This window comes from Plasmodium inui, assembly GCF_000524495.1.
Source record: "Plasmodium inui San Antonio 1 unplaced genomic scaffold supercont1.42, whole genome shotgun sequence".
Taxonomy (NCBI): Eukaryota; Apicomplexa; class Aconoidasida; order Haemosporida; family Plasmodiidae; genus Plasmodium; species Plasmodium inui.
In genome coordinates this window covers 31,386-43,924 of record NW_008481876.1, presented here as the reverse complement: position 1 = coordinate 43,924, position 12,539 = coordinate 31,386, and the positions used below count along the sequence as shown (strand labels likewise).

The following is a 12,539-nucleotide window of genomic DNA, read 5'->3' as shown; positions in this document are numbered from 1 at the left end:
ATCCTCAATGTGATTGATAAAAGCCATTGTGGATGACTCCTACGGACAGCCGCCGAATAGCAATCCCAACATGTCATGAATCTTAATTATTCTCTCCTCCATTCGTCTATTAAAAATATATTCTCCGCCGTCTTCTATATCATAATATTAATATTACATAGAAGTGACTCTTAAATTATGCCCTGTTATTATCATTAACCAAAAGAGTATAACAGAATCTGAAGCTGAGGATACGCCTTGTTTCTGAGAAGCCCTCAGTTCTCTCTTGATAGGGTACGCGTCACATACCTAAGGGTGATGAACTCCTATATCCCCCAGTCTATATATAGATGAAGCAGAAGATAGAGATAGAGCTCAGAGGGCAAATCTGTTCGCCAAAATGAACTGAGTATTTCAAAATGCCACAGGCAATAGAGAAACCAGAGTTCTTCCCTTTCTGCTCCCCTGCAGTTCTATGTCGATAATTATGAATCCATATGAATATATAAGTCCCTATACTTATGCACAGACAGGCATGTATCTTCATAAATATTCATATATGAATAAATCGAAACATGCTGGTATAGATATAGAGGGAGAATTATATATAAGCATATGGGCATATACCATATAGAATAATGTGGTGAGAAACATGACATCAACCAGAGAGAAATTAAAGCAAGAATCCAATAATGGAATTCGGAATTTTGGAAGGAATTTCTAGGATAACCTCGGTATTATTATGGTTTGCGTACGGTAACGGCATAGTAAATATCAGATTTCCCTTATCAATAGAGGGAAGTTATTCCCTCCTCATTATGGAAGGAAAAATTTTATCATACTTATAAGACATGAAGACATGGCCTTCCACGATGTACCATAATCGTGCTCATAATTTGTCCATGGAGGCATCAGGCCATGAACATATAACCATCACCAATAACACTAATGGAATTGTGCGCCCCAGGAATACTAGGCTATTATTGACACATGTTCAGAAACACTTGAAATAAGTATATGTTTCAGGATCTTCTCTCGGAAGGGATTATACATATATCCTGAAAAATAAGGGCAATATTGACAGATCCTGTAAAGAGTCTTTGTTAGAGGATTTTCAGAAACGATGTCTCACACATACTTGGGATATTTTAGATAGGTGCAGGCCGTCGCACACTATACAGCACCTCACAGATAATGAAGCAATAATGTGTGAAAGCTGAAAAAAAGGATTATCAGGGGATCTGAAGCCCCGTAATTCCTCTGTATACGACATACAAGACATAAAAATCGTTATGATTACACGTAATGTGGAGCTTCCACAACGGATTCTTCAGAAGATTAGATACATAGAACGGAGAGTTCTAACTACCGGAATCAGCATTATCATAGAATATCATAGAGAATTAAGTGTGGCTGTCCAGGAGACTTTATCAGTGAGGAATGAAACTTTCAGCACCGAAGTAAAAAGTCAAGCAAAATATCTCCTGAAACTGAAAGGGGAATTGCGAAAAATCCATACGATACTTCAACAACTGAAAAGAAGAATCTTAGTAAGTATCGCAATACTCAAAATCCGGAATCATCAGCAAGCATTCGGGGGAATCCGTACTATAATCCTCAAGAAATACCAAGAAGTCAACAATTGGGTGTGCGATCCAATACGTAAGATCACGGCGGCAGAAATAGTACCTACATATCGAAGAATTCTACATCGTCCCGCCTCGTCCTTAGCATATAAGGCATAGAATTCCGTACCAAGGGGTAAACACCATCCGCATAATAAGGGGAGTAAGTAGTGGCTACTGGGGATTTAAGTATATCGTCTGATGCTCCTTTTACCGATGCTGGTTTCATTCACTCGGGAAGTATTACCGTTATTAGTACGCATCCCATTGACAGTTGTCCTTTCTGTATCTTATGGACTCCTTGTCTTAGGCGTCCTAGGATATCTCTATGTGCTTCTGAAAGTATCCGAATATGGACAAACATTCCACGGTATCAGTAATCGTTGTTCTAAAAGTTGTATATGAGGCGGGGAGACATAGAGGTGAGACAAGATCTCGGCAGCCTGGTCCAACACAGTAACTGATGATTCCTGGATGCTATGTTGTAATGATAGCGAGGCTTGGCTATCGCTAAAGTGTGATCGTGATTCCCATAACCACATTGTAATTTGAACAATTAGTCCCCTTCTTTTTCTTATCGTGCTATCTACATCACATTCCCACAGTGTCTTGTATCGTAACATGATATCTTGACGTGAGTAAGTCCCTTCTTTTAGTTTTACATTAATATGGTCGTCATACAGCTGTTGCTGTGGTATGTAGAATTATAAGGAAGGAGCCCCCATCTTGTGGGTGTCCTGGATATCTTCGGAATGTAGGAAACCTATATAGCTATATGGATGCCTTATCACTTAACCCGAATACATCTTCTGGAATCAGAGTCTGGTATACGAAGATGAAATGGCTATATAATTTATTCTTGTCATGAAGACACATTTCTCCTTCTTTTCTTTTGTGTCGACTTTCCTGAAGCTGATCAGGAGTATGTTTTATGTCTACCAAAAGGGAAGTGACTGGTGGCATCTTATTAGCTCCTAAAAAGGACAATTCTGGTGTCTTTGAACGTGCGGATCAGGAGAATTCAGGAGGGATTTCTATGACGGGTTATCAGTGGAATTATTATATGCCCTCTCTTATGTGTCTCACACGGCTGTTTTTGTTTTCACTTCCGTTTTGGCTCTGTGCTGTTCAATCTCCATATATCTTATCTTTTCTTTCGAGGTTGATATTAGGAGGGACATGTGACTTCCTTCTTAATCTCTGTTTTACTGATATCAACAACAATGTTTTAATTCATTTGTCGCCATTGATCACTGTGACCTTCCCTTCCTTTTCTTTTGTATTTTTTCTACTCTGTGTTAAAACAGATGAAGAAGGAGATGAGCGTGCAGACACGTATTATAAGCATTCTCACATTGGATTCATTAATACAACCATATGTAATCAGGAATGATTCTCATATGGCTGCATAAATATCTGTTACATCATTATAATTTCTTGCAGATATTTCTGATTTCATTCGTATACCTCTCCCTGCAGTCATTGTTAGAGGCGTCACACCACACAACAGGATATCGTGTGCAGGATACCTGGCATCCTGCCGTGATATCCTTTGTTTTTTTTGTTATTTGGCCTGTGTCTCTTCATTAGAGAAGTAGCTGAGCTATATACTCAAAGATGATTTTATATACGATAAGAAGCATGTCGCTGTCACCTGTCCTATTAGTTAAGTTGACTTCGGAGGGAAATGGCAGCGTCCCCTATGTGTGTAAAGAAAGAAAGGCTGGAACCGTGACGATTCTGTGATCAATTAGGAAACAACATTACGACATACAGGTGCACAACTCCCCAGGTGACTACTTTATGAGGCCGGTCCTCAACTTAAGTTGAAACAAGGAGCAAGAGGACTTCTCTGGACTAAAGGGGGCATCCTATTTCTGCATAAGGAGTTCCAGAGGATATTAAGAGAGAAGGAGCAGACAATTTTCGGATACCTCTTCCCAGCCCTTCAGCAGGGGAGTGTCAGATACCGCACTGCCAATGTGCTACTATCCAAATCGTGTATTTAAATGTACTTCTCACTATATAGTCCCTTCAGCAGAATCTTTCCTTGCCACTTCCTTGTATCAAGAGATGGTGAAGACTGGCCACTTGTTCCTTCTGTGTCCTCCTCAATGATAGATTACTTACTACGGTGAATCCCTACTTATCTGTTAATGGAGCTTATTTAGGCCGTATATGTTTTTTTCTTTCCTTTGCAGGTCGGCAGACATCAAACATATAGGATTATGTTGTATTTTTATTTGGACGATTCATTTCTCTTGCCCCCATGGATTTGTTCTGTGCGAAGCACTTAATATTATGATGTGCATAAGAGTTTTCTGACGTGAGGCATCTTGCCTTTATGTTATGTGGAAACATTAACCGGTTAATTCAATGAGTGGCGCATATCAGCAGGAAAGGATGGCGTAGCTATCCACACCGTCAATGCACAGGGATTGCCCAGGAAGGGATGCGGTGAACGACTTCTGAAAAAATCCCCTGTCGCATGTAAATTTCTCTCGAAGGAGGAAGATAGACGGGGGGGGGGTTCCATATATATATACATATATATAATATGTATAGAGCCCTATAGGCGGGGAGAATGATAAGAGGGACAGTGCATTATTCATTTATCTGCGCCGGACATATGCCTTTATGATATTTAGCGAGAACAATATCTAACATTCCTGTATTTATAGGATAATCTTGATGCACATTCTTTTTCCCATTATGTATACTTTATCAGGTGCGCCAAATTAATAATAAAGGAAGAATTTCATTTTCTAAAACGCAGGACCTGAGGAAAAATGGAACGAAGAAACAGTTAGGCCCCGCCATGGTGCGGACATATTATTATATTTGTACATAATAGATCATTGAAGCTAACAGTGTTTTACTAGATCAAGCTGGTTCACAGAATGCTCCTATTGAATAAAAACAGGAGTCGCGTTCAGAGGCAGCTCCAGGCCGTGATGAAGCCCGAGTATACTAACATCCTGTACATAATAAGGAACTTTTCTAGAGGAGCAGGTATATATATTTGTAAACCCTTGACGCCAGGAGTGCTCCAGGATTCTTTCTTGAATTGCTGTGGAGAAATCCTCGGAATCTTGTTCTGTCCTTTGATTGTCTCATATTTTTTTAGAATATTAAAAGTGTTATTGAGGTAGTAGAGATCTCTAGATATCATTTCCATAACAAATCACTAAATTATTTACCATTCATGAGGAAATAAATCAATATGTACATTCACACACTCCTTGACTTAGGGTATTGCTGGTTAGTTTTTACTTTTTGATTCGATCATAATGTTATATACCAGAATCAAGAGAAGGAGTGATAGAAGACTTCATATGTATATGAGAAATAATCGATGCACAGAGATTCGTGAACTTTAAACGCCTAAACAGAGAGAGTAAACCCTGACCCACTAGGCGTTAAACCATAAACTCTAAATACCAAAAGCTACACAACAAACGCGAATCAGTAGAGGATGACACGTCAAAAACAAAAGCGAGAATGATGAACAATTAGCGTAGACGTCCAACCCTGAAACCTTACACCCTGAGGCACGTAAACCGTAGATATTGGAGCCTAGGGTATGGAAGTGAGATCGGTAAAAACCGGGAATAACCTCTACATCATAACCCCAGGTACCTAAACAACAAGCTTCGGAGATAAAATCCTAATTGAATGAACCTGGAGAGGTAGACCATGAACTCGAGATCCTCACCCTTGAAAAATCAAAACAAAAGGATAAAGGATGAACCCTGATACTAAACCAAAAACAAAAACCAGAAATCCTGAGCCATGACCCTAAATCTAAGACTAAAACCTAAACCCTGAACCCTGAACCCTGAACCCTAAACCCTAAATCCGGAACCCTGAATCCTAAACCCTTAAACCTGCACGCTGAGCCCTGAACCCATAACCATAATTCCTGCATTCAACAATTGGCTTGATAAATGCGCAACCCTCAACAGCCAAAGAATATACGGCATTAAGCTTCACAAGAGAAGCTCTGCATGAAACGCTAACGCCACTTTTAACCCCCCGATTCTACTCTCTCATACCCCAAGAAGATGGACCCAATATGACCGCCTGACCCTCAGCTATCCAGGGATACTCACCCCCCTAATCAATATTGGCCGCAATTTTCCTTGGCTGTGATAATCTCCCTCACCCCACGCTCCTATTACTCCAGGAGACTCACCCCCCTCACAATCAGCCAACCCGCCGGTTTCTCCTATGGATCTCCTACTCACGCCTTAAGACGTTACCCCTCAGGCCCTGGGTTCTTCTGCCCTGGTCCCCGTCCTATTTGTTTCCTTTGATGTCGTAGTTTCCTCTTTCCCTTAACACTCCTTCTGGATTCAGTGTCAAGTCCCACCAGCGTAGATGCTGTCTCGCTTGTTCCGTTTACTTCAGTGATACGCATAACCTGCATACCCGACTCTATTCGCTTCCAGCCTCGTTTCTCTTCTTTGAGGCTTCCTTTTAGTCCCCCTTATCCGATATATCCCATATATAGATGCCGCTCCCAATAAAGCTACCACTAGTCCCCCTATGGCGCCGCCTACGACTCCGCCACTTGTGGCCCCAGGATCAGTTGTGGTTGATGACTCCCGCGTCCCCCCACGAGCCTTGCCTCCCCCTGAGTTGACGGGGGGGAGTTCGTCCCCGATGACGCCACTAACTTCGCTCCCCCCTCCACTTGTGCCCGATGGGCCTGTTGGTGACTTGGGATCACTACCTGACTTTCCAAGAATGAGCTCGCCCTCGTCCCCCTTTGGTTCTGCGCCTGCTTGGGAGTAGGTGGGGGCAGTTTCGTGCTCCCCCTCGTTTGCAGCTGCTATAGCTGCTCTTTCTACCCCGTTCTCATTTCCTTGGGGTTTCCCCCCCCCAGTTGCGGATGCTACTCCCTGTGCTGGTTCGTCCTTCTCAGCTTCTGTTGCTTTGGGGGTCAGGCCTACACTACTTGCTGCGGGACGTGGCACGGCGCTTTCGGCTCTACCCTTCCCATCTTCCCCCGAATCCACTGGTAACGTGGCTGTCAGCTTGTCCTCTATTTCTTTCCTCTTCTGGGCTTTGGCATTGACAGCCTTCTGATGATCCTGGCTGATATACTGTTGCCATCCTTGGCTTGATACTTTTATATTTATTGCCTTTTCGTCTAAGTTTGAGTCACCCACCCTGATTTTTGTGTTATTCTGCGGGATGGTAAAATATCGGCTTTGACTGCTACTCAGTGCCGTCCCTTCCATCCAGGGGCTTAACTCATATCTCCCTCTGTTAACTATACATCTATCTAGACCTATGAGGATACTCAAGAGAAAAGACCACGACGACGCCTCACATTTAAACTTCTCCCCCTTCTTTTTACAATTTTGACTCAGCTTCTTGAGACTTTCGATGTCTTCTGTTCTTATATATTCTGTCACGTCTCGCCCGAAGCTCAAGATACTGTTGACCTCTCCACATTCCTCCAGATACTTCCTTACCTCCTCGTCCCTACCACCCTTCTCCTGGATATTCAGTCCCATTATTATACACCCTATTATACCCATTAACTGTTGGCCTCTGTTATTATCGTCCAACGTGGTCTTGCCCCCGTCTATTTCAACGAGAGTCCTCCAATATCCCTTTGACCAACATGCATCAGCCTTGTTGTCCTCTTCACTGGCGTCTGTTGGTGCCCTTTCTATTGCATTCCTTATCACACAATCTATCAAGTCTGGCCACTTCATCGGCAGTCCGGTGTTATCTCTCCATTTGCGCGTTGTCCCGACTTGCTTCTCCAACAGCCTCGTCTTCCATACTTGTTGGGACTGCTCACTCACCTCGTCTAACCAGGATTTTAGGTTCGGGTTCTGAATTCGTACCTTCCCTAACCACGGCTTATAGCAATACTTCCTGTCGGGGCTTCCCTTCGTACAGTCCCCGGCGTTGCGCCTATACCAATTTCCCTCGTTCTTAATCTCCCATGGGTCTAAGAACCAACTCGCCATTGAATTATTCGGTGCTCCGTTGGGCTAAGACTGACTAATTGTTGTTAGGTTATGACTCTGCTTGGGAGTGACTCCTCCTGCTGTTGTCCGCTTGGTTATTGGAAGATGTCATCCTCGTCGGGTGGGGTTTGGCAAAAGATTAGCTCTTGTGTCTTCCGTCTGTCTTTCTGGTAGGTGTTTCCCTTTGCTTATGCAGATATCTTCCTTTCCTGACTCTCCTGACCTAACTTTTCCTGGGGGGGGATTCCTAGGAGTCATCTCTTGGGAGGCTGTCACCTTTTCTGTCTGCTCCCTCTTCTTATCTTTAGTTCCTCCATACCTCCCTCCGCCCCTTTGCGCGTCCACTACTTCAGCAAGTGTCAGTTCTGCTTCGTGTGAACTCCTACCTGGTCCAGGGCGTCCCTCCTCCTATCCTCATTATCTCTCCTGTCCTTCGGCCTCTCCCTGCCTGGGCTGTTTTACTCAGAATCCCCTCTGATCCCCAATGTCTGCGAATGTGGTTGGATGTTCCTACTGGTCACACTCCGTCTCCCTTCCTCGTCTGTCTGCTCCTCCCAAAATTTCGCCGGTTCAGACTCCCCCTACGTGTTCTGAATTATCACGCTCCCGTCTTGTTCCCTTTCTTTCTTTCGGGGTCCATGAGCTGCCCCTTCTCCTGAACCCCCCTCCCCTCACTCGGGGAGCCCCTTCTCCCTCTTTTCCCCTTGGTTTATACTCCCTACTTCCTGGGATCCCTTCTTTATACTCTCACTCCTTCTCCTGACAGAACCCAGTTCAAACCCTCCACTCCTCTCCCTCTTCTGAGCCTAGCTGGTTCGGGGCGGGCTCCTGAGGCGGGGATTTGGCGTAGGACTCTTTAACTCCTTTCTCTCCCTAACTTCATGGAAGAAGTCATTCTTCCTTTATCCTTAATTTGTTCTGATACTGCTCGAGATATTCCTGTTCTCTTCCTCACGCGGGCATCTGGTGTCCGCGTTTTGGGCCAATTTGTCCTTTTCCTCTGTCTCCTTCGATTCTTTCTCGTACCTCGGAAACTCGAAATTTTCATTGGATTCGGATTGTTTAGGGGGGAGAAATAATGTCTGCTGTTCCCTCCGGTCCTTTCTTCAAACGGGACGCTAGTGAGTCTGGCGTGTCCCAGAGAACGATTTCTCCTCTATAACTAGTCTTGGATGGGTGGCTGTCGCCGCTTGGATTCTGTGTCCCGTATCGGATGATAAGAGTCCCTTGTTGTGGTCCGTCTGTACCGTCGTCCCTTTCTCGTCAGGCTCAAATCAGAACTCCTCTGATCCGGTTCGGAGTTTTGAGGCTATTAGATATTAGATTGGCAATTACCTCCGAACTTTCTATGTGTCTCTGTGTTCCCGTTTGTCTGGACTTTGAACGATTGATCCCGAATTGATCCTTTTCTTTTTGTGCTGGTCTTTGAGTGTCACCTTCTGTCCTTATTGCGTATTGAAACAGCTTCGCTTCCGTTTTGTTCTTGATTTGTAGATCTGCACCATTGGCGGCCTTCTTCTCTAGATCCCCTCTCATAATTACTAGCTAATTCTTCCCTTCTGACGTGATTCATGGGATTGTTCCTTTCTCTGGGGTTTCTATTCTCCTTTTAACCTTTGTCAAATTATCCTCCCCTCATTTTGGGGCTTCTGTTCATTTGCTTGTCATTTCAATCTCCGGCTATTCCTGGGGTCCCTGTTCTAACAGGCTTCGTTCTCTATAGCTTCTTTTAGGACTCTTGGTTGTCTCCTTAGCCTCTTAATCCTTTCATTCGTCATTCCTGTCCTCGAGGGGGGGGACCGCTCCTCCCGTGCTGTTCCTTGTGGTCTCAAATATTTGTTCCGGTTCGTTTCATCCCCTCGTTGTCCTACTTTACGGACGTTGGTCAGGAGTTGTTACTTCTAACTCCTAGGAGGGCGATTTGATTCTCAGTTTTCCTTTTTCGCTTCCTTGAGGTTGTCCAACTGGCGCGCATGGTCTGATCTAAAGATACGAATCCTTCTTCGCGTGTCCCTTGTTCTTCCCCGCAGCGGGATTCTGGGATTCGGTCTGTTCATACTCCCTTCTCATGTAACGGGGTTCGGCAGATTTCTCTACGCTTCCTCTGTCGACTGGCGGGTTGGGAAGGAGAGTCTATGAGGAGACGTTTCATCTCTCCGAGTTTTCTCCAGATTTTCGTTTGTTCTCACGTTCTTGTTCTCCTCCTTTCTTCTATTTTGCCCTTCACCCCTGTCTGGTCCTGAAAGACTACCCTGGCCTGTTCTGGCAGCCTGTTGGATGGTTCCTTCCATGGTTATGCGCCTTGAGACTCTTTTTCCCATTCTCTGTGTATCAGTTCTGTCCTCATTCATCTTGTCTTGTCTCTGTTTTCGTGAGACTTAGTCGGGGGTTGTCCTTGTTTTTTCCGTCGGCCTCGTCATTGTTAGGCTCCTCTAACTTCGTCAATTTATTGCTTCTCTTGTTTCTGGAGGCACACCTCTGTGACTTGGCCGGTTCCTCCCTGTTTTTGTACCATTCGGGCCTGATGATGCGCTTTGTCTTCCGTTTGACATCTTATAAGATGGTGGCTCCGGTGCGGCAAGATTCCTTTCCGACCTGTCCCTCTTGTAGCTTCCAGAGTTTCTGGTATCTTCCGTCTCCTCCTCTGTCCCGTGAGATCTGGCTGGGGTGGTCCCGGTCAACTTCCCCGAAATCTTCTTAGATCTGCATCTTACTACTATTTTTTCAGCTCCCCAGGTTCCTCTTGTTCTTTGCCCTGTTAACCACTTGGCGTGGATCCTGGTCCTGCCTTGCCCTTCTCATGGTTCTAAGCCCCTGTTCCTGTTTAAGGTCTTCGCACGCCCCCCGTTCGGCGTGTTTTTAGCTGGAGGGGCCTGCTTTTTTTATCTTATCGCCCCCTCGCAGCCACCTCCCACGAATTTTGGCACCATGGGCTCCACTCTTTCGCTTCTGCCCTTCTTTTTCAAGCGGCACTTTCTTGTGTCTCTCTTGTCAATTTTACTCCCCCTTCTTGACTGGGGTGCATTTGGAATGACGTATCTTTGTCCTGGCTCCTGGTATTCGTCTCTCCTTGGGAGTCTTCATTGTCTATTGGGGAAGAGCAGTTATTCATAATGAGCCAGGTGATTTCTAATATCTACTCTTTCCCATAATATGAATTTGTTCATAGGTTTTCTTCTGCTCCCTTTTCTCTTATCTCATTCTTGCTCTATTCAGTTTTTGATTTTTCCTTTAGCAGTGCCTCATGTAGGAAGTGGGTTTTTCTGCTCCTTATGGGCGCTCACTACTTACCCTTAATCTTGAGGTATTGGTCGGATTCCTTTGGGTGGACCGGTTTGCCTGCTCCTTCTGTCTTTGAATTTTCTTCCCCCTCTTCTTCCTTAGTCTTTTCATCTGGTTTCCCGGCGGGGGATCCATCCGGTTGTTATGCTTGGCTCCGATTGGGCTCCGGTTTCTCGGTTTCCTTATCCTGTCCTCTCTCCTAGGAGTATTTGTCTCATTTTGCCCCCTTCCGAGACCCGTTCTCGATTTCCACCTGAGGATCCTGGTTCTTCGCTCCTTTTATTCTTCTGACTCTAGACAACTTTTCCCTTCCTTTTGCCTGTGGGGCTTCATCTGTCTTCTATCGCAGGAAGGGCCTTATCCTCCGCATCTCTGTTGTTCCCCAATGTTTTCTAGCACTCTCTTGTTATTATTGCTCGGTCTTTTCTCTTCTGTCTAATACGCAATTTTCCGTTCCTCCTCGGTTGGGTCTTCGTCCCTTTTCCAGCTTTTTCTGACCTGGAACTCCCGGTTCTTTGTCTTTTGATTCTTAAGCTTTGAGGTGGCCTATTTGCCCCCCTGGGCCCTTATCCCTGATTACTTTCTCCTGATTTATATTGGCTTCCTTCTTACTTTTTCTCGGTTATCATCCCTGCTTCCATGGGCTTTATCCGTCTCCGGTCAATGGTCCCTCTTTTATCTCCCCTTTGGATCATTATTCTTTAATTGGTTCTGCCCTCTTCATTGAGTCGATTTATTTGGCCCCTCTATTGCGCTGGGGTCATATTTCGTAAGGCCCCTGTTCCTGCGCAGGGAATACTCAGTTGATCCGCCCTTTTGGGGGTATCGGACCTTCGTGTGATGAAACTTAATTCATCCTTTACCTCCTCCCTGCTTATCTGCTCTGGTGTCGCTTTCTTGTTGTTCGGACTCCAGTCCCCGCATTTCGTATGGTTTCCCGTATTTGTGGCTCCACTTCGTTCTTTCCTCAGTTCTTGGCTTCTTGGCTCTCTCCTATTCTTCGTTTAAGAACTCTTCTAGTAACCGAGGCAGCCCCCGGCTTTGGAGTTTTGCCTAGCTTCTGAGTTGGTATTAAGGGGCTCGAAATTCTCTGAATATCTTGAGTCACTTCAGTTCCCCTATTTTTGTGTTGGAGAAGTCCTCTGGTTCTTGCCAGTGATCTGCTTCAATCGATTTGGATTCCGTTCATAACTCTTCTGGAGTTTGGTTCCCTATTTCCTCGCTGTCTATACTTCACCCGTCCCTTATACTGTTGGAGTCCGCGGGTTTGTTCATCTCCTGCTGGTCCCGTGTCCTCATGGTCCGGCTGGGATGTTCCTGGAGTCAGTTGGATCTAATCTGGGGCTTCTTAGCATATTTATCCACTTCTCTATACCCTTCCTACTCTACGGCTGTTCTACACTTCGTGGTGATCTAGTTGGGAGTGTGCTTTGGCTCCTTCCGGTTGGTTTGTTACGGCTTGGTTCCGTTTATTGGCTACTACGCCGTATTAGATTCGTACTGATCTTATATCTTAGTCTCGGTCCTTATGTGTTCCTCATGCTGTTCGCTCCCTCCTTCACCCTTGCTCAGATGTCTCTGATTTCTTCCTCCTAAGTTAATCTGCATTGTCATCAGTCGCTCTTCATAATTTAATCCACGGGGTTTGTGACAGGCGATTACC

The 12,539-nt window shown here is 44.9% G+C and overlaps 5 protein-coding genes across 5 annotated transcripts; 1 reads left to right on the top strand and 4 right to left on the bottom strand.

The window, feature by feature from the left end:
• Positions 1 to 1,271: 1,271 nt before the first annotated feature.
• C922_05167 (hypothetical protein) lies at positions 1,272 to 1,724 on the top strand (the record flags this gene model as incomplete). The annotated part of the gene is made up of 1 exon (XM_008820739.1): positions 1,272 to 1,724. One exon carries the CDS (start codon positions 1,272 to 1,274, stop codon positions 1,722 to 1,724), a length of 453 nt encoding a protein of 150 aa, XP_008818961.1.
• Positions 1,725 to 4,536: 2,812 nt separating this feature from the next.
• Positions 4,537 to 4,776, bottom strand: C922_05166 (hypothetical protein; the record flags this gene model as incomplete). Its single annotated transcript, XM_008820738.1, has 1 exon — positions 4,537 to 4,776. The coding sequence occupies one exon, from the start codon at positions 4,774 to 4,776 to the stop codon at positions 4,537 to 4,539; it is 240 nt and encodes a 79-aa protein (XP_008818960.1).
• Positions 4,777 to 6,010: 1,234 nt separating this feature from the next.
• Positions 6,011 to 7,594, bottom strand: C922_05165 (hypothetical protein; the record flags this gene model as incomplete). The annotated part of the gene is made up of 1 exon (XM_008820737.1): positions 6,011 to 7,594. One exon carries the CDS (start codon positions 7,592 to 7,594, stop codon positions 6,011 to 6,013), a length of 1,584 nt encoding a protein of 527 aa, XP_008818959.1.
• A 908-nt stretch (positions 7,595 to 8,502) lies between these two features.
• On the bottom strand, positions 8,503 to 9,130 carry C922_05164 (hypothetical protein; the record flags this gene model as incomplete). Its single annotated transcript, XM_008820736.1, has 2 exons — positions 8,503 to 8,628; positions 8,930 to 9,130. The coding sequence occupies 2 exons, from the start codon at positions 9,128 to 9,130 to the stop codon at positions 8,503 to 8,505; spliced, it is 327 nt and encodes a 108-aa protein (XP_008818958.1).
• A 557-nt stretch (positions 9,131 to 9,687) lies between these two features.
• On the bottom strand, positions 9,688 to 10,987 carry C922_05163 (hypothetical protein; the record flags this gene model as incomplete). The annotated part of the gene is made up of 4 exons (XM_008820735.1): positions 9,688 to 9,971; positions 10,107 to 10,252; positions 10,596 to 10,681; positions 10,886 to 10,987. The coding sequence occupies 4 exons, from the start codon at positions 10,985 to 10,987 to the stop codon at positions 9,688 to 9,690; spliced, it is 618 nt and encodes a 205-aa protein (XP_008818957.1).
• Between the last annotated feature and the right edge of the window lie 1,552 nt (positions 10,988 to 12,539).